At 35.5% G+C, this 22,356-nt stretch overlaps 1 protein-coding gene across 3 annotated transcripts in view; it reads left to right on the plus strand.

The window, feature by feature from the left end:
- Tmx3 (thioredoxin related transmembrane protein 3) overlaps positions 1-7,065 on the plus strand; it is a 37,985-nt gene extending 30,920 nt beyond the window's left edge. For all 3 annotated transcript variants that reach the window (XM_074069665.1, XM_074069664.1, XM_020171124.2), the window contains 2 exons: positions 1,309-1,377; positions 3,670-7,065. In XM_074069665.1, the coding sequence (XP_073925766.1) occupies positions 1,309-1,377; positions 3,670-3,930 (330 nt within the window). In that variant the 3' untranslated portion in view covers positions 3,931-7,065. The remainder of the gene's footprint in view (positions 1-1,308; positions 1,378-3,669) is intronic.
- The last annotated feature ends 15,291 nt before the right edge of the window (positions 7,066-22,356 follow it).

A 22,356-nucleotide genomic window follows, 5' to 3' on the forward strand; every position in this document is an offset into this window, starting at 1 on the left:
GGTTCAGTTCCATTTTCAGAGGGTTGGAGGGGAGAAGGAGGAATAGAAACTAGTTACTTCTTCTGATTCTGAAAAGGATAGTTAGCCATCACTTGGGCGTGAGGGGTGAGAGGGAATGGGCTTCCGTGCATTTTTTTCTCTGTATCACATGCAATCTCATTCTCCCAGACATTTCAGATTGGGCTGAGAATGCTAAGAGGCCTACATTTTGTTTGGGAATTTCTGTAGTGTACTTTCCTCACTCTTAGTACTACTTTTCTGATTCCAAAGGGACAATTGAATTGTTATCAGAACTGATTCTCTAAAAGTTGGTCGGTTTGAAAAGACCACAATTTCCTAGAGAATTTTGAGAATCAGAGCCACACTAGAGCATTCTAAACATAATCTTAAAAAATATTTCTCAAAAATAAGTAAAACAATAGACTTTTGTATTTATTTTCTCTAAATCTTATTTCAAATTGTGTTGAAACTCATGTTAAAATGTCATGAGTTCTCAGATCACAATCAGGTTGGAACCAGCACACATCATAATTCAGTAGACCAAAATAAAATAAGGAAATAAGAATCTTCATTGCTTTCAAAAAGTTTAACTACTATTTTGTGAGAATTTTGTTTCTGCTTTACACACACTTTATTTGAAAGACTTAATGAGTGTTATGTACCTTGAATTAAAATCAAGAAGTTTGAGAAACACTCCTAATCGCATACTGGGAATTTTATATCGGTGGAAATGATACTTTGGTTAAAATGAAACTAATCTGTACGAGTGAAAAGCCCTTCTTTTTGTAATTTAGTGAAAGCATATTTAAACTGTGTAATTAACAGCTGTTATTAGTTCTGCAGCTTAGGAATTTAAGGAGTGAGCCAGACTGCTGGGGTGGCTGAATGCAGGAATTTGATTGATTCCATCAGTAATTTTCCTCTCTGCCTTTCTGCACTTCTTGTTAAGTTTCATCTTTGGGAGACTTTCTCTATGTGGTAGCAAAGGTCTCCTGCAGTTCTACATTAGCAGTTGGTCCCAGCTAAAATCAAAACCTGGGCAGTCCTGGACACAGAGGTGGGCCAGCTCCAACCAAGCTGGCATGGGGTATGAATAGGAGAGAATGCTTTTTTTCACTGCACAATTAGGGTGTGTTAACACAAGGATTTAGAATGACTATCAGAAAAAAACAGTAAATGTCAAACTCGTGGTTTTTCAGGGTGATTTATATAATATTTTTAAGTTAACCTTTTGACGTGTAATTATTTGATTAGATAACAGAAAAGTAAAGTGATAGTGATTAAATATTTTTTCCTGTTGAATTGAAGGCCCAAGGAGGTGATAGCATTTTGCAAAGATTGAAAAGAATAGTATTTGATGCCAAATCTACTATTGTGGTAAGTTCTGACTTTTTAGTGTCATTGATAGTTAAAGTAGTAGCTGTTTGTGTCTAATGGTATTTTGAAGGACTGGATCAACGTATGTCTTTAATTTGCGGGATATGAGTTTAGTCAGTATTTGCATTAAGAAAACATTCATAGGTAGAAATTTCTCTATTCAAAGTTGCTAATATACAGTTTTATTATTTCAACCTATCATGGAAAGGTTTTACTTAATTTCTGAAATTTGATGAAGGTATAGATAATACGAATTTTTTAGTTCCACTAAGTGTTATCTTCTGCTGATTGGTCACTTTTGTTGAAGAAAATGATGTGTCTTGCATCATTTTCCTTTTTTGCAGTTGTTGAAGTAATATTTTTGATCTTAAAACTTTAAACATCCCTATAAATTCGAAACTTTGCCCAGTTGCTAAATATGTAAGATCATTTACAGAGATTCTAATTCCTTCTGTCTTTCCTCTGCCCTTTCCTTCCCTCCTTTATATATATTTTTTTGTCTTCTCCTTCTTTGTTTAAAAAGCAGACTTTAAATGTAGAATTGAAATGTGGTGGGTCAAGCCTCTCAAGCCATGTATTCTTTCATTTGTTTATCCCAGTGTTTATTTGTAGTTGTTACATAGGTAAGTATAATATAAAAATAATAAGTAACTTTTCCCTGATTGTACTTTTGTCTTCCCTTCCTAGTTACTTTGCTGCTATATTCCCTCCACTGTCTACACTCACCTTATTTTCTCTGCCATTCTACTTTCCTCTTCTTTTCCCTGTCTGAAACCACTCAGCCTCACTGATTGCAGGCTAATTATTACATCTCTGATGTCTTTACAGCATCTCTTTTCTGGCATTTTCTTTTCCCTGGCTGCTGTGCTAATGATTCCATTCAGTTCTTGAACCTGTGCCTTCTTGCTTGAAACTATATTCTTTTTATTATTCCTTTTATTAATATTATTGTTTTTATTGTTGTTGTTGTTGTGCTGGGTGGGGGTACATAGGTATTTACAAAAGTTCTTACAACATATCGAAAATATTCTAAGGAAATGTTCTCTTTCCCTGTTTCAACTCCCAATCACCGTGATAGCAGAGGCACTTTAATTTGTTTGAGCCAACTTAGTTCCATTATCTATCATGAGCTTCTTCATGGGTATTTTCACTTATTATGGACCAAAGCAAACATGAAAATAAAGCTTGTCTTCCTTTTTGGTGAGAAGTAAAATTGAGTAATCTTTAACTTAAACAGGATCATTCAATTTACTTATCACATTTTTTTTTTTTATTTTCCTGTTGCTCTCAAGATAGCCTGGGCCCTTAGCACATTGTGTGTGATCAGTTTTGGTCATTTTCCCTTTTCTGGTGATGCACATCAGAATACTCTGTTCATCTAAAATATTTTCCTTACTGGTTTTTGCATATTGCATAAGGTTTCCTGGAACTACTTGCTTTGCTAGTGTTTATGCTATACATTATTCTGCCTCACTCTTCTTTAAATATTAACCTCATCTATATAGATAGAAAGATAGACACACATACATACTTATATATATACTTACATATATTATTTATAATTTTATATATATATAATTATATATAATATATATATTATATATATATATATATATATATGTCTGTGTGTGTATATCAAAATAGGCCCTTACTGTGTGAAGTCTTCCTTGTTATCTCAATCCAAAATGATCTTTCTGTCTTCTGAACTTACCTATAGCATTCTCAGGAGCTACAGACACAACACATAAAATGTATTATAGCAGGAATACCTATTCAGTAAAATTATTTTTGCTTTTATTGAAGCTGAGAAGATAGCATATAAACTAAGGGAAATTAGGAAATTACTGAGACTTTTCTACTAAACAAATGAGTAACAAATATTAAAAATGCCATGTGGAGAGACTATGTATACACTCTTCATGGTAAGGAACCCGTGCTTCTACAGAAGCAAATAGCTGTAAAGCTGTTGGGCACATAGTAGCCATCTTAAAGAGGCCTCTGCAGGTAATGTGAGAGAAATAAGTATCTTTCAAAAAAATGTTTTGAAAGATTTGAAAGATACTGTTCTGCTGCCCACAGCTGGTCTGCCATCATACATTCACATGTACAGATACAGAATTTCTCTTACAGTGTCTGCAATATGGTAGGCAATTGCCCAGCTATCACCATTTATTTATCAGAACTAAGAAAGCTGAATATGCAAAAGTCTGTAGTGGTTTTAAATTTATTTTATACTTCTTATATATCAGAATTACACCCGAGGGGAACTGAGTTTGAATTCTCTCTCCACAGTCTATATTCAAGAGCTCACCACTTATGGGCTGCTTTCTCTTTGGGCTGCCACTGGGTGTCATCAGTATCATGTGCTATGGAATCTACACAGCTGACACAGATGGAGGTTATATAGAAGAGAGATATGAAGTGTCTAAAAGTGAAGTGGAAAGCCAAGAACAGAGAGAAGAGAGCAGAGAGCAGCAGGAACCGAGTGCCGGAGGATCTCTGGTGCCCTCTGCTCAAGAGCCTAAGGATGTATTGGAAAAGAAGAAAGACTGAGACTGCAATGATGAAATATTTGATAGAATTTCAAATTATTAAAGAGTCTATTTATTAAATTTAGAAATTTAATCATGGTTTTTGAAGAAGAGAAAATGTCATTTGTATTTTGCTAGTATCAACTGCATGGATTAAAGCAGTCTTTCCATAAACAGAGAGACGTTTTCAGAGCAGAGATGAACGGTTTGTCTAAAACAAATTCCATTCACTCCATCAGAGTTTGCCTTTATAGATGTTACTGTAACAGATCAATTCTGTTTGCATGTTTCTCTATCTGAATATTCTGTAATAAGATTTTTGTGCAAAATATTTAAATTGGTCATTCAGGTAGAAGATACGTTTGGTAGAAAAATAATATCTACATCTACCACATCCATTCCTCCTCTTATATTTTGGATAAGGTTTTTATGGACAAAATTAAGTCTTTAAGATACAGGCACTTTAAGGAAAACTACTTTTTCCATATGTCAAATTAAGACTGTGAGGTTAAAAATAATGTCATTTTATATAGCATAGTGTTTTTATTTTATTAGTTATTTTTAAAGGAGAGGAAATGTTACTTTTATCTTTATACTCAGTTGCATTATTATGAAATTTTCTTATGGGCCTATTTAGTGGAGGAAACAGTTTTGTGACTGACCTTTGCAAAATCACCCAGCTGTACTAGACGCAGTGGTTTTGGCCCAGCCCATGACCTGCAGTATGCTTTAACCAGCTGTCTCATTGGTTAGAAAGAAATGGTCTTTCTTAAACTCTACCTTGCTCTAGCCAAAGTAGCCCAGTATTTTTGTTTTGTTTTATTTTTATTGTATATATTGACATTTCTTCTAAAATTCCCTTTTATAAAAAATTTGTGTTTTGAAAAGTAATATATATCATTTTTGTTTATTATATACAAACTTTATAGTGACTTGTCCAAAATATGTGTGTATGTGTATACATGTACATGCACATAAAGTTTACTGTTACACATGTATTATGGAGTGCCATGGCATGTCTGTTGTAGTGAGTGACATGATCCACAGGTCAAACAGCAAGAATGAGATGAGCCAGTCATTTCCCTTCTTTCAGCTTTGTCACCATGTCAGTGAGTACCTCTCATCTCTCATCCATAAGAAGTCATCATACAGGAATTCTAGCCCATGTAATGTCTTAAATATTGGTATTTTGTAATAATAGTTTAGTCGGTTTATTGTAGATTAATTTGTTAGTTTTAAGGCCTTTATTTTACCTAAGTTACAGAATTCTTATTCAGTAACTTTTATTTGAGTGGTTATTTGAGTAGTTCACTTATCCAGTGTAAAGGATTTTATTGAAGATTTAAGAATGTTGAATCATTTGTAAAATATGTAACTCCTTGTCCTGACACTGAAATTATATAGGGCTTTGGTGCCAGGGGTAGCTCTTGAATGTTTTTGATGTTATACTAATCAGGACTGAACTGAAACTTGTATTTTGAGTGCTAAGGAAATGTTAGTACTTTTTGTTTGATTATATCCATGTGCTCTTTTTGTATTTAATAATTAAATACTCATTCATAAAGTTTGATACCTCCCATCAACAACTTTTTAAAGATGCAGTAACTGGCAATTTGGGGAAATACTAAAATGAAATATTCTTAAATGGAAACTGGAGATCAGTGCTGATTTAACAAATAGATTCCTCTCCAAAGAATAAGGAGGGATTCTGTGGGGAAATTAAAGTTAAGCGTTCCCAGTGGTCAGGCTTGTTTGGTGGTAATACAAAGATTCAATAAGTGCAGAAACTCAGACTAGTGAGGGAACTGACATGAGGAAATAGTTACAGATAATGCCCTTGATGGTTTTCCTTCATGTTTACCACTTTAAATGTTGGTCTATGTATTTTGTCAGTCACCATTGTAAAATAGACCTCAATAGGAAAAAAAGTAAAGCTCAGTGTGTATGTGATCAAAAACACACCGACCATCCTTTGTGCTCTGTGATACTGTTCTTTGTAAATGAATGCCTTAGTTCTGTTATCCTTTTCATAGCTCTATATTGTTGCTTCTGACTCTGTACCTTTAAAATGTGTTTATTGGGAAACAAAATGTGTAGGTGGTTTGTAAGTGAATAATTTTATTTCTTTTTGTATTAAAATGTTGCTTTTTACTTGTTTCTATTCAGGGATATTTTTATTTACATTGTCAAATTTCTCACAAAGCAAATTTTAAACTTTGTTTACTAGTGTGCTTTTCACTTCAAAGTGATATCAGAGCTTTACTCTAAATATTGATCTGTTAATAATTTAACCTAGTAGACGATTATTGGTATTGTAATTCCATGATGAATCCTATGATTATATAAGAAGAATGTGATCCTTCAGGAAATTGGAATTCTGCCTTCTCTTTCAGTTGCAACAAATTTCTTCTCTCCAGTTTCCAAAATCAGAATTGCAGATCCTTGCTGTTGCTGAATCTGGTGCTCAGACAACATTTAGGGATGGTCAAAGACAGAAGATACATGCTTTTATCAGTTCTTACGTACCCCTTACAGCCACAGCTGGCAGTCTTTTTTGTTTCAGTGTATGCACCAATATGTTTCTAACTAGTATTATCTGAAACTTGTTTGAGGTCTAGTAGACTTTTCTTCTTCACACGTAGTGCTTCCTGTTACCTGCTTTATCAATACATTAAGATGCCGAATGTTCTGCGATTGAAGGAGGGGTCTGTGTGTGTTGTTAAAACAGCCCCCTTGTCTTCGTTTAATGGATTTTATTGATAATGATGTTTCTCGTATTTTGATTTGGGAGATTTTTTGTTTTAGTTTTGCAGTAAGTTTAAATATCTTCATCATTGCTTCATATGACATGGAAGTAGGACTGGGAAAAACACCCAGCTATTCTTCTTATACAGAAATTTTTCAAATAAACCAATGTGGAATGTTAAGACTATCAATTAGATGGATTAGGGTTGTTGTTTTATTTTTACAAATATATATTTTTTCTGAATGTGTCTAAATCCAAGAGTGGGCAAAAGATAAGTTTCTACTTTGGACTAATCAGTACAGGTTTTTGAAAGTCTGTATTACAACTAACTTGTTGAACTCATGATAAACTGCTTTTTGGCACCAATTGTAAACGTTTTTTTTCTAAAATAAAGTAAAAACTTAATCATTACTTTTACTGTGTATCTTTCAGTAGTTTGCCATAGGGATAGTTCTCTATGCAAGCCAAAACAGCACCTAAGGTAACCTTCTACAGTGCTCTTTTATTATAGTTGAAAGTTCTTCATAATTCAAGAAACAATTTTAGAGTTTAACCAGATTTAAGATGGTAATCTAATTCCCTTCTGGATTAAGTAACTGAGATTCATAGGTTTGCTATATTTTGTTATAAGACCTGATAACTTGAAATACTAATTTTCCAAAAAGGTACCTCAGAATTTTTTTTTTTACACTGTTTAAAGATTTAAGAACTGGATTTGAGTTCTTATGTCAACTCTTAAATTATGACGCTGGAACACAGCACAAACTGGACCCTTTCATTATCAATGAACAGGGAATTTAAAGCCTTGGGTGTTTCTATTTGTTTTTTAAAATGATATCTAGCGAGGAAGTATATATTATGAAAACAAAACTTTATACAAATGTTCAAAAGAATTTTAATTTCTTATTTTATGCCAAGAATGTGTTTTCATGGGAGTAAAGGGCACAAGAATAAACAGCACACTGACTAGCTGGTTAGGTTACATGGAGAAGCATATCAAGCATCTCATGAATTCCAGGATGTATAAGAGAGGCATCCTTTCTCCAGGTGACCCATTAGCCACTGCAAGAGGCTCTGGGATCACACTGCTGGTTCAGATTCTTGGTCCGTCTTGTACCTGTGTGAAGTAAGCAAAGCCACCAAACCTCTGCTCCCAAGTTATCTAGAATTTGGGGATAATGGCACCTGTCTCATTGGGTTGTGAAGTTTAATATGTATATTTTGGAACTGTGTCTGACACATACAGTTCAAATATTAGTTAACACTTGTCAGACTTGACTTCATGTAGAATTTATCTAATTGTTTTCAATAGAGAAGAATCATTAGAAATGTAAAATCCCAATATGATTAAATTTGCATAGTTACCTTCTGCAACTTCAGTTCTAACATTTTCTATAGAAATGAAAAAAAATTCTTTAAAACAAAACAAATTACAAATATTTAGGTTTAGACCTCTGAAAATCTGGTGTTTGTGCTTTTAATGAAAGTGAATAAACAGAACTTAATGTGCTTTAGGGAGACTTAGATTTGGATAGTGAATTTACAAGGAGAAATTATTTTATTTACTTGCAAACATTCCTGACTATATAGGTAAGCCCTCAGCCTCTCCCTAAGCTCATCTCTTAAAACTGAAATGGCGTTTTAATCAAGTAATGAAAAAGTGGCAGTTGTTTTCTTGTGATTTATTCTTTCAATGAATGTTCATTAAATGTCTTCTTTGTGCTCCTGAGGATACAGCAGTAAAAGACAATCATAAGTCTCAGTCCTCATGGAGTTTTTAAGCTACTGTAATTGGTGATCAGTTTTTACTTAAAATCCTCAATTGGCAAATTGTATTTCTATTTTTCTTAATTTCCCTTCTCATAAGCTTGTTGTGCAACATAAAAGCATTGCTATTAGATGTATGAGACAGGGAGGAGGATTAGTGACCAGGGTAAAATAGAAGAATCCATGAGGCTTTCTTCAGTTTGTGAAGGGATTGGTTTTCCTCTGCATGTTGACAACTGTGGCAGTACCAAAGATGGAGGGACAGGGAGATTAAATGCAGTTCAAGGTAAGGAAACAATGGACTATATCCAGACAGGACTGCTGGAGGTTGAGTTTCCACACTGTGTGTGATTAAAGATAAGCTCCCGGACTGAGATTTTGTGGGTCTGTCAACACAAGCACAAAATCCACCCCTCTGCCATGTACATGACAGTCCCTTCCCTTTACAACGAAACAATCCAACCAGTACTCAAATTTTGTTTGGGCGGATGTCCAGAGAAGCTGAATAATTTATATAAGAAACATTTCTCCGCTTATTCGAAGTTTTCATATGAGTCTTCTTACGTGACTCTGATCACTTAGTGATTCATGTAGTAATGGTTTTCTTCCATCAAAGTAGTTTAATAAAACTATAGTTAACATATATATACATATATACATATTATAGTTAACATATATATACATATATACATATTATATCACTTCTTCCTGACTATTGGAATCCAGTCAAAAATACAGGAAATTATTAGATTTTAATGACTCATACAATGGCATGTAATAGTTAAAAATTGTGGTATTGTACAACACTGAAGTAACCTGAAACTGATAAATCTGTGTTAAATTCCTTTGTCTCCTGTTTATGCTTTATTTCCACACTTGGTGAACTATCTTTACAGTTGTCAGTAACATATTCTCAAATTCTGAATGACTACCCTTCAAAATAATGAGTTTTTCTCTAAAGTCCTTCAAAATATACAGAGTATGGAGCAAGGCAGTGATTTTTGCAGGGGGAAAACAACCTCTCAGAGGACATTTTGGAAATATTTTCCCCAAAATAATGCCTCTTTACCTTGCAGAAATTCTGTTAGCCCCTTCAACCTTTCATCAAGTTTCCATCATTGTACTGATCCATAGATATTTATGAAATTGTGAGGTGTGAATCAGATGTATTATGGAGGAAACACTGAGGACTTGTAATAGGAAGTGTGATTCAAAGGAGCATTAGGAGGTAAACTGAGGTTGAGATCTGAGTAGAATCATCCAACGATTGTGTAATTATGAGCATTTAACATTTCTTACCCATCCCATTGGTTGGATCAAGAATGGGATGAGTCAGTAACTTGTCCCCCATGTCCTTTCCCAGAAGTAAAATTGGGAGTGGTAAACTGTTGATAGTGTAGTCATGTATGTACAGACTAAGGTTGTAGTTTTATGGGACTTGAGAGAAAAAGGCTAGATATTAAACAGGGTTGGCCGGCCATTCCCTGTGATGACCAAGAAAAAAACAAGGGAAATCAGCTTGACTAAGAGAGAGAGTCTTCTACTTGAAGACAACACCATTTTCATTTTTTACTTGCAAACAATTTCTTGCTCCTAGCTCAATTTAAGTTAAGAGAGATTAGTCAATGACATAAGATTGGTGCTCCATAAGAGTGAGGTAACTGAAGACAGCCTTGTATACCAACCTCTAATCCCTTTCCCCTAATATCTGCACACTGACTTTTAAATGTTAAGACTTCATAGGCAGAGCATAGATCACCTATCTAATCTTTTTGATCTGCCATTTCATTTCACATGCAAAAGTCAGAAATGAAGTGATGGCTAAGGTGACAAGAGTATTGAGACATAGAATCTAGTGTAAATATGGTCTTTAGGTGTAAAGACTGACCAAGATAGCATAATAAGAAAAAAAAGTAATTGAAGTAATTAAAAGTGTTAAAGATATTTTGCTTTAGTACAGAAGATTTATTGCTTTAGGTGGGATATGAAATCTTGAAATTTATATAGTTATTGAAAGTAAGAACAGGTCTGCTGTACTATGGAAACATTTACCTAATGAAGTAATTCTCCATCCCTCAAATACTATGGAAAAAAATACTTTTTATTTTGCAAAACCTATATAGAATTGTTAACTTTTTGTGTTAATGTTGACTATATTTTAAGTCAGGGACTCTTAACCAGTGGTGCTTCTCAGAATTACATGAGCATCGCCTAAGATGAGTTAAGATACACTCAGTGGTGTGTCCAAATGCACATAAGCCATAGAAAAGTCATTTGGTTGGTCTTAGCTGAACTTCTGCTTAAGCCCAAACATAGAGAACACACTTTCCCATTCATTTTGATGTGTACTCCAAGCTATGAGACAGGGGTTTCAATGATTACTAGAACGGGTAAAAGCGTCCCAGCCTTTAGGAGAAAGTCAGTATTTTGTGATTTCCTTCTGAGCATGCTGAGGTCAGATGAAGTACAGGAATATGACACGCTTCAGCAGCTGCAGCAGACACCTTAACCTTGCCAAGTAAGTAAACATGCAAGTGCCAAATCTCATCGGGAGAGCGGGTTTTTGTCCCTGTAAACAAGAAGCTGGTTTAAGTCCAGCTCTGATTATTTACCTCTCTCTTCATTCTCCCATCCTACCTCTAGAGGAGTGCAAATCGACTCTATTGCTGGGGACATAGGCAGTAGAAGAGCCCTCCTGAGGTGTCACACTTTCTGCCTTCATCGTCATAAATCTTTTGTATAAAAACTGAAATTTAAAATAGAAACATTCACAGTCTGCTCCTTCTACAATATCTAATATCGAATGCAAAACAGTTTATTTTTTTTTAATGACCAGGATTCCAAGTATAAATTAGCCGTTTGTGATCAAAAGCATTCTTCCTTAGGAAATTGATGACTTCAGATTGCAAAAGAAGAAAAAAAAGAGGAATAAATTCTCAGCCCCTGGTGAGTTCACACCTCTTGAAAGGGACAGGGCAAAACGCTGTGGCTTTGACCCTGATATTCAGTTTTTAATACAACCATTCCTCAACATCCTTGGAGATTAATTCCAGGACCACTTCAGATATCCGAGTTCACAGATGGTCAGATCCCTTATATGAAATGGCATAGAGTACACATCTTTCTCTATTTGTTAAATCATCTCCAGGTTTCTTAGAATTCAATGTAAATGCTGTGTAAGGAGTTATGCTGAGATTGGGAAAAAATCTGTTCGTGTTCACTACATGCACATGTTTTTAATTTTTATTTTTGGTGGGTGGGGACTGAACCCAGGTCCTCATGCATGCTAGGCAAGAGCTCTACCTCTGGACAACAATTCCAGCCTCTTACAATTTTATCTTTGCTAATCCGTGTTTGACTCCACAGATTTTGGAGCCCATGGATACAGATGGTTGACAACATACCAAGTTTAAAAGACACATAAAAAAACTACCAAAAAAAATCTTCTTATTGTACATAAGTAGAGAGAGAAATAGGCAAAGCAATTGTGACCAAATGTTTATAATATCTGTGTGCCCTTCATTGACAATACTTATGCACCCTATCCTAGAGTCACCAACCAATGTTCATGCAACTTTTATGTAGGTTTGAAAAGAGTCAAAAATGTTGAGAGGGGAAAAAAGGAAATAGTAAACAGGGATGTAAATTCTTTTTTGTTGTGGCAATTTTTGAATGTATTCCCAGAGATTTTTTTTTACAAATATCAAATGTGTTGAAGATATACATGTGGCTTTGGATAAAATATAATATAGCAGCAGTGGGCATGAATTTGTAAAAGTACAGTATCTCAAATAACTTAGATGCAAAAAAAGCTTTATATGAAATAAAAACCTTGATAGTAAAGTTGGTACAAAATTGGCTCATTGAGACCTAAGAGTGTTTTACTATTTATATTAAAAATAATTATATTCAGAATATATGAGCATAGATTGAAAATGTCATACCTTTCATTCAACTTGGAAAATAATATGTAAAGAAACACTTTATTTTTTCAGGCAAATATTTAAGTAATGTCTGACTACTATATTGCTTAGTATAAATCAGTATCATTAATCTTAATAAAAAAAAATCCAGTTTGAGTCACAAATCAACTTCTCTCTGAAATGTTCACTGACTTCTAGAGATGTTAATTTCTCCCTTTGTCTTGGTCTCACAGGATATTGTGTAAATTTATGTTTGATGTTTAATATACATAATGTACTGATGAATTAAATTATTTATGTATTTAATGAAAATCTAATTAAAATTTTAATAGTTGAAGCTGGGTTGCCTGGGCTCAATGTTCAATGAGGGTTTGCATGAAAGAATGACTAAATCAATAAATAAATGGATAGATGAGTTAGAATTTTCAAAAAAAGAAAGTTATACATACACAAATCATACTTCCTACAAAAAATATATTCAAATAGAGGCTGCTGTCTTTATTGGCAGTAACTTAGGAATGACTTCTTACACATACACACAAGTTTTAAAAAGTTTTACTTTTTCCACTTGTCAATTATAACAAGGCAACATTTCCACTATATGTTTACATGAAAGCAGAAAACAAAAATGTCAACTTACAACAAAGGCACCTGCACACCCATTTTTATTGCAACATTATTCATAATAGCTAAGCTATGGGAATAGCCAAGAGCCCCACTACTGATGAATGGATAAGAAAATGTGGTATTTATGTACAATGGAATTTTACTCTGCCACAAGGAAAAATGAAATTTTGTCATTTGCAGGTAAATGGATGGAAGCGGAGAACATCACCTTAAGTGAAGTTTGCCTGGCTCAGAAGACCAAAAATGTATTTAAAGAGACAGATAAATAAATAAGTGTAGCATATCATTGATGTACAATTACAATAAGATACATAATGCAAAGTCTGGTTCTCAAAAAAGGAAAATGGATGTGAAGACTGGAAGCCCACAAGGATGGACCAAAGCCCATGTTAATTCTTGTTGCCTGACACTGGTAATAAGAACATCCTTCCAAGGTTTTCTCAATGGTCTGAACACAAATACAAGTCTCAGGAGACAGAGAACCACAAGAAGAGCTTAGGGGAAACTGAAGTACTTTCAGGTCCAGACAGTGCTCCATGCCAATGAGGTGAGTCAGGAATCAACAATGTGTATGAACTAGAAATATCTGAAGCTTTGCTTCTGCTTCCCAAATTTCAGTTCAGGTTCTTCTCTTCTGCTGCCCTTCTCAAGAAACCTGCAGTTCGGGATTTCTAAGTGTTATCCCTAGCCAGGTTAACAAGTTATAGAGCTACACGTACTTACCTGCTGTGACTGGCACCCACATGGTGCCACAGTCGTAAACCATATTTAATCACCTAGTAAAGAGAGTACTATTTAACATGATACTATTATTCTTCATACAACATGGTAACTTTTTTCCTGAATGAAGCACCTAAGTTTCCTTTTTAGTCTTTGGGAGATGTTCATTCTTTTGATGCTAGTTCATATACCTCATTTTTAATTCTTTAACTTATATGTTCACACATACAGTTAACTGCTATTAACACAGCTGATATTATTTCATAAGGGAATAAGAGGCTAGAAATCCAAACATTTATAATGCATATAACATGTGTGGGTATGCATCTAGCTATCTGTCTTCTGTCTAAATACCTATTCATTTCAAAACTCATAACTATTATACTTCTTGCCCTTCTATCTACCACTGCTCATGTGAGTGTAACTGGCATGTTACAGTTCATTCTCTTTGCCTTGCATAGCCCCTGCATAGCCCCCATATATTCACCATTCCTTTCCTTTTGGGGTGATATCAATCCTTCCTGAAAGTTTCTACTTGAATTGGGTTGTGTATTTTTCTATTGACTCTATTCACAGAGTACTTAAGACTCACTAATCAGCATCCTCGAGGACACCCTGCATTCCAGACTCACTCTTCATTCCATTATGTAGAAGCCACCAATTTCTTTTTGGTAGTCTATAACAAACACCTCAGCCAGTAACCCCTTCTTTGCTTGTTGCTTCAGTGGCACAGGAAGCCAAAATAACCAGGTGGCCCTGATGAAAACATTTCCCTCTTTAGAATAACTCTTCCAAACCAGCATAGGCTAAGGCAACAGGGACAGGAAGGAAAAATTTTGCTTGTGGATTACTTAGGAATAACAATGAAAGAAATCTTCTTTCATTTTTACCTTCTAATTCTCAGGCTCATGAATCCTTACTATGAAAGAATCATCCCTTTATACAGTGCCCTAGAGCATTTTGTCCTAGTCCTACAAGGAGATGCCACCCAGACTCACAGAGTCTAGTCTAGTCTGGAACTAACTGAGTCTTCTAAATGTCAGGTCTCTGTTTTGCCAAGCCAGCTCCTTCAGGACGATGGGTAACATGGTAAGATTAATGAATTGCATGGCAGGCTAACTACTATATTGCATTAGAGGTGAAATGAGTTCCATAGTCAGAAATGATGTTTGATAAATCATTCAATAAGCCTAAAATGATTATTTTGGCAGAAGTACCGCAGACAGGAAAGATGACACCATTTTTAAAGCCTCTATTCCAGTTTTTTGTTTTAAGTGCTGCTCTTTCTATAATAGAAATGCTTCAACATAATCTGCCTGGGTTCAGGTCACTGGTTACTCCCCTAGTGAATGGTGTTTTATTGAAAAATTATTTTCTATTAACTGATAAAACTTGGCAATAGCTATAGGCGGAATGGCTTTGGTGAAAGAAAGTTCATGAATGAATGCATAACACTCTGTTATAGCTTGGATCTGGATTGTCTTCCAAAGACTAGTGTTTGAATGCTTTGGTCCTCAACTTGTGGTGTTATTGGGAGGTGATAGCAATTTTAGAAAATGGAGCCATGTTGGAGGATTGGAGGAAGTAGGTCACTGGGTCACTGGGCAGTTGGCCTTTGACACACTCTCTCTCTCTCTCTCTCTCTCTCTCTCTCTCTCTCTCTCTCTCTCTCTCTCTTTCTCTCTCTCGATTTCTTCTTCTTCTTCTTCTTCTTCTTCTTCTTCTTCTTCTTCTTCTTCTTCTTCCTCTTCTTCTTCCTCTTCCTCTTCTTCCTCCTCATCCTTCTCTCTTTATTATGTGATATGAGTAACTTTGCTTATCACTCCATCTCAGCCCTAAGGAGCCAGCTGACTGTTGACTGAAACTTTTAAATTCATGAATCAAAATAAATATATTTTTCTTTTTAAATTTCTCCTGTTGGTATTTTGTCAGTGATGAAAAGCTAACACATCCCATCCCTGCTACCTTGTTTTGTTAATGAAACCACTGACTAAAGATTGGAATGACTCAGAACAAGACTTTTATCTTTATAATGGGCTACCTTATTGTGTTTCTTTGCTAATATTTTCCTGTCTGATATCCTTTTATGAGCATTCTAATGAAACAAATACTTTCCACTTTTTGAATATTAGAGGAGTCTGATTTCATTCCTTTTCTGCAGACCTTCTTTTGCAGCCATCTTATCTTGCTTGGACATATTATTGTAACTACTGCAGATGTTCATGATTCATAGTAGTTGTGAACCTCTAGCCATCTCTCCTTACCAGCAAAATAAACAACACAATGCACTGCTTAAAATTCTGCCCTGTAGAGAGACTTCCCTTTATTTCTCTCCAAAGGACCATTGCAGACTGAGCTATAATGCTGCAGTTACTCACATTTGGGTGGTATCTGTGTGTTGTACATAACCATCTTTAAACCCAAGTTCATCCTTTGCATAACTCTCATAGAGCCTTCCCCATGATGCTATGCTGGAAAGAAAGATAATGTAGCATAATTGGGTGTCAAAGGCATCTACAGTTCTTCCTCATTCAACTTACTGGTTCCCTCAAGGTTTTCTCAAGTCCAGTTCCATACATACTACTTCCTATAGCACCCCATTGTCTATAGGACAAAGGCTCAGCCCACATGGCAAATTGGTGGCCCAAGGTAAAGCTGTCAGCTACAAATGCCCAGGAGCAAGCTAACAGTTGTTTCGCCAAAGATGAATAGTTATCTACAGAGAGAGATAAAGCTTTGTTCCAAAATCTCTAGCATTTACACTACTAGTCACTGATCAACTGATCAACTTGCCAAAAGCTTCAAAATCATGCTGTACACCACTTAAATACCATTACTTCTTCTGGATCATGTAGCCCAAGCACTGTTGTATTCTTTTGATCTGAGCCTCACTCAAAGCTGGTCACTGAGGGCTACTTGAGACATGGGTAGTAGTAGTGTGCCCAAATGAAGTAAATATTGATTCTAATTCCTAAGTAAATTTATTTGATATTCCCACAACTGTCCTTCAATAGGGGCCAGATGCTCCAATTGGCCTTCTGCCTGGGTACTTTCATATGTCCCAGACCACTGGACCATTTCATCAAGATGAAATACTTAACAGATTTTTATGGAGTTATTTTTCATTCTCTTAAACACAGTGTCTAGGGCAGTTTCTACTTCCTGTTTACAAGTTGCAGTCTGTGCTATGAGTTGTGTTCTCCCTTCATTCATATGTTAAAATCTTAATCTCCAATACCTCAGAATGTGTCTATGTTTGCACAAAGGACCTTTAATGAGGTAATTAATTTAAAACAAAATCATCATATATAACTAGCGTCTTTGTATCAGAGGAAATCTGGACTGAGACATTTATGGACGGAGCACCATTTGGAAGACCCAAGAAGAAGGCAGCATCCACAAGCCAAGCAGAGAGGTTCACAAGGAAGCAGATATGCTAATATCTGCTTGATCTCAGACTTCTAGCCTCCAGAATTATTTCTTTCTTTTTCTTTTCTTGTTTTTTTTTAATTTCTTTTGTTTTTAGCTTCCAGAATTTTGAGAAAATAAATTTCTGTTAAGTTTCCCAGTCTGTGATACTTCGATATGGAAAACCTAGAAAACTGATCTAATTATAATAATATCATCAATATGTGATATCTTACAGAGATAGGTATACGACTGAAGAATCAATACATTCCTGAAGCCATAACCAGATGCAGTGGGTTCTCATCTTGGTGAGCACAAAGTCAAAGCAAGAATTGCCAAGAGATAAGAATTTTAGGAACATTTATTACCTACAGAGGGTACGATCGTGAGAATTATTTTCACAGAGCTTCCATCCTTGAACAAAGAAGCATGGGGTTTTTATTAGATGATAGGAATGGGGCAGGCACATTCCTGAGCTGAACTCAGGATGTACATATGAGCATGCTCAATTTAAGATCATGGCTCAAGAAGGAAAGATGGTAGACAGGAGCACTTCTGTACATGCTTACCTTTTTTGGTAAAGATGGAAGACAGGAGCACTTTTTGGCATGCCTAGCTTCTTTCCTCAAATAGGTTTTAGCTGTAACCAAAAAAAAAGAAAACTTTGAAGACTTGTCCTTGCTCCTAAGGACAACTGCCTCACTTGTCTTCTAACAAAGGAAAACAGTGAAAACATTTTGCTGGATCTACAGTTTAAAGGAAATATTTATTATGTTCCTTACTAAGAAGAGTGATCTTAAGTTTTTATTTAAATATCCACATTAATTTTATTCTTAGTGAATCAACAAGTCTATGAAGCAAAGTAGATTAATCATTATTTAGTGGACAAAAACCAATTCCATGGTAGCAACATGACAGATGTCTGATTCCACCCTTCCCATATGGAGTTTATGCTGTGTAGAAGAAACCCACAAAAACTAATCATGGTGCTGTGTCCAGCTCCCTCCTGAAGAAAGGGAGAAGACTTCCCATTTCCTGAGGAGGATCCAGAGTTCTCATTCTAATCTTCTTTTTGCAAATACATTTCTCCAGGAAAGTATAGCAGCCTTCTTTAGAGATCAGCAACCCAGGGGTGTCTCTAGGCCCAGACTCATAACTGCTTGAAATGAAGTTGAACATCTCCAGGAGGTAGAGTTCTCTGGTTCCCTATTTAACAAGTAAAAAAATTACTTTCCAAGACTTGCTTTTAATCCAGATCCCAAGTTTTGGTTCAGTTTGCTCAGAAAGTCCTCACAGTACAGAAACAGCATCAAAATATTTTCTCTAACATTCCACAAGGGGTCAACAAACTTTTTTTTTTAAAGAACTGGGCAATAAGTAATTTAGTCTTTGAAGACCACATATGGATTTTGTCCATATTCTTTAACTCTTAAAAATGTAAAAATCCTTTCTTAGCCCAAGGTCTCTTCAAAAAACAGACTCAAAACTGGATTCTGCTTAGAAATTTTCCTGACAGAGAGATTAAAAAGTATTTACCAGATATCATAACTATATACCAGATACAAGGAGAAATGTTAATTAGCTCCAGCAAACAAACTACATCTGGAATAGCAGCTGTAGTCACAACCTGATTAAATTTTTCAGTATTCTGCTTTAATCTCCAGTGTGCATCTTTTTTCTATGATGGCAAAATACTGAGTGGAAGAGAATCATAACTTTGCATTTCTCAGGTTCTGGTGATGGTGGCATATCTGCAGTTTTCCCCAGAAATATTATACTGCTTTGACTGTCTATTTTTTAAAGGTAGTTCCAGTAACTTCCACCTTGTTCCCTGTCATAGCTTTAAATCCTTGGCCAGGTAACCTGGAAATTCTGAAAGCTGGCATACATCTACTCAAATTATCCATAATGGCACCAGGAAAATAGTCAAAGTGTGAATCCCTGTAAGATAGGCTTGAGTCAAGACTCCATGGACCTCGGTAAATTCTTACTCTACTGGTGATGACAGAAAGGATTGTCAGTTTACAGCCAGTGTCTGTAAATCCTCCATATGTGATTATTTCCCTACCCAAATCTGTCACCATGGTAGAGGACAAAGCGAATGGTTTACAGGTATAAGTGATTCCTTTTTGCTATGTAGCAGTGTCCTCAATGTGACCTGACCTCTTCATTGGAGTTCTTTCACTTGGCTCCCACCGCCCTAGGTTCTCATTGTCCCTATTGGTTAAAGAATTCTTTTTTAATTTCTGGCTTATGGAGAATGGAGGCCACATGAATTGTCAAAGATGATGGAACTCCCCTTATGAATTTATTTTTCAGGGTTGTGTGGAGAGATATGTCTCCTAGGCTTGTCTCCTTATGAGATAAACCCACACTAACATTCAAACTTTCTAATGTTTATACACCTTTCCTTTGAACAGTTATATTGAAATAAAATTAGTATACCAAAAAAGTTCACTCTTTTAGATTTTATAACAGTGCTGTTGATATCTGTGTACACATTGACTTAGTTATGAATCTATAATCACTATTCAATTTTAGGATATTTTCATCACACCAAAAAGAACCCTGTATCCATTCCTCCCCAGCCACCACACCAAGACAATCACTAACCTACATTCTGTGTAGAGGTTCCAATTTCTTGTTTATTCATATGTGCATACATTGTTTGGGCTATTTCTCCCCTCTAACCCCCCTCCCCGGCCCCCCTCATTTTCAGGCAGAATCTGTTTTGCCCTTATCTCTAATTTTGTTGAAGAGAGAGCATAAACAATAATAAGAAAAACAAAGCATTTTTGCTAGTTGAGATAAGAATAGCTATACAGGAAGATTCCTAGCATTGCTTCCATGTATAAATGTGTTACATTATAAGTTGATTCATCTCTAACAGTTAGAGATGAATCAATTTCTTTAAGTTATTGTCAACACTTGTTATCATTTTAATTTTTTCTCTTAGCTATCTTCTAGGATATGATTTCATATCTCATTTCCTTAGGGATAAATGATACTGAGTGTCTTCATGTGTCTATTGACTCCTTGTATATTTTCATTAGATAAATATCTATTTATATCCTTTGCCCATTCCAAAAAATGTTTATGTGTCTTAATTATTGGGTTTTACTAATTATGTATGTGTTCAAATACAAGCCCCTTGGTTTTAGTGTAAATTGACAATATAATGCTGTTCGTTCAGTTGATATTTCATATTTTCATGGTTCACAGTTTATCACAGTCAGAGATATACTAGTTATTAAACGAAGACCAGCCTTCTTACAAAGTGGAAGAACTGTTTGTACTGGCAAAGAAGGCTCAGTAGGATTTCAGTATTTGAACAACCCAGTTTGATTAAAATCTATTCACATGTTCCAAAGCCAATTTTCAGGATTTCATTCACTTACAGTTGATATTTCAACCTCAAGTTGAGGATTTATTTTGTGTTCTAATTCAACCATGTGCAAGATAACACATTGGTTTGCATTTTAGGAATCTCAGTTCTGTGGCTACAGAAAGATTTCTTTCAGGTCAGACACAAAAGCTTTTCGGTCCTTTATGCAAACACCGAGCAGAATATTTTAAGAACCTAAGCTCATCATTTTCTTTACTCAAGTTCTCCACCACTATTGGAGACAACAAATACTGCCATATGCTCCTTATTTTAACCAAAATACGTAAGATTTCAAAAAGTTGGTCATCTGGAGACTTCCTGCTATAGATATTTGATTACACATTTCTAAATGGTTGTTGTCCTGTAGGCAATGGGCTAATAATGCCCTGTTTCTTTAGGAGTCGGGTCAGAGAACCAATTCTAGAAAACCCAGAACCAACGTTTATGTAACCTGGCCTTAACATTCTGTACCTCTGGAATCACTTGTTAGTACCAAATTCTGTATCAGAAGGGTTAGATCAGAGAAGCAAAAACAGAAGATATAAACATATACACTTGTATGTAAATGTGTATTTACCAATATACATGAGCAGGTATGGATTTGTTACAGCAGTTAGTTTGAGCTGGGCAAGCAGTGGGGCTCCAAGACTGTGGTCTTCACATCAACTCTCCTGAGGCTGAAACCGGTCATTACTGTGGCTCACATGGTAGACAGTTTGGAAGGGGACATGCATATAAGTTGATGGAACCCACAAGCAAAGTCCATGAGGACTGTTTTCTTGTGATGACCTTGTAGTGTGTCATGCAGAAACTATGACCCTTCATTGAGAAATTGACCTCAAACCATGGAAGCAGCATATGAGACTTCTTCCACAGGCTCATTGTTAAATGCTATCCCTCCCCACACCCCCACTCCCAGCTGGTGCTTCTATTTTGGGACGTTCTGGAAACTCTAGGCTGTAGGACCCAACTGAAGGAAGAAGGTCACTGGGGGAGGCACCTTGGGGGTTTCTTTTTCTGGCTCCTTCTTGCCTTGCTCTCTGCTTCTTATTTGCCATGTGGTAAACAGTTCTCCTCCACCAGGCTCTTCTACTCAACTGCATAGAGCCACACCTGCATGGACTGAATTTGAAACCAAGAGCCAAAACAAATCTTTCTCCCTTTAAGGTGCTTATGTCAGCATTTTGTAACATCAATGCAAACACTAACTAATTGATACCAGAGAAGGAGGGTCATTGCTGTGATTACCTGACAGTACAGTTTTAAAGCATTAGGAACTGGTTTGTGGGAGGAATTTGGAAGGATTTGGAGAAGCAGGCTAGAAAAACTTAAATACTGTATGTAAGCAGAGCTTAATAAGAAATTCTGGTGGGAGCTCAGACTAGTATACCTTCAGGAATGTGGACAGTAGAAGACAGACTCATGAGGTTTCAGATGGAAATGAGGACTCTTGGGAATTGTACTAGAGGCTATGTTATATTCTGTTAAGGAATTTGTCTACATTTGTCTTATTCTTGAGTGAGTCACCTATTATTGTGTATAAATTTTCTTCATGGTACATTAATTCCTTGGGTTTTTAATATTTTACTGTCAACTTATATTTGATAATTTATCCTTTATTAAATTTTGTATCCCTGGCCTGTAGAACTGTCTTTATAAGAAGCTTTTAAAGTTTATTTTTATAAGGTTTTAATGAATTCATGTGTAGAGAAGTGTTTTTAAATTAATTTCAAGGTTTATGATTCACACATTTTGTCAATAAATATTCTTAGTTGCTAACAGAGACCAATGGTGTTAGTCATTTTTCTTATTACTGTGACAAAATACCTAAGAGAAACAACCTAAGGCAGAAAGAATATATTTTGACCCACG

This window comes from Castor canadensis, chromosome 4, assembly GCF_047511655.1.
Source record: "Castor canadensis chromosome 4, mCasCan1.hap1v2, whole genome shotgun sequence".
NCBI lineage: Eukaryota > Metazoa > Chordata > Mammalia > Rodentia > Castoridae > Castor > Castor canadensis.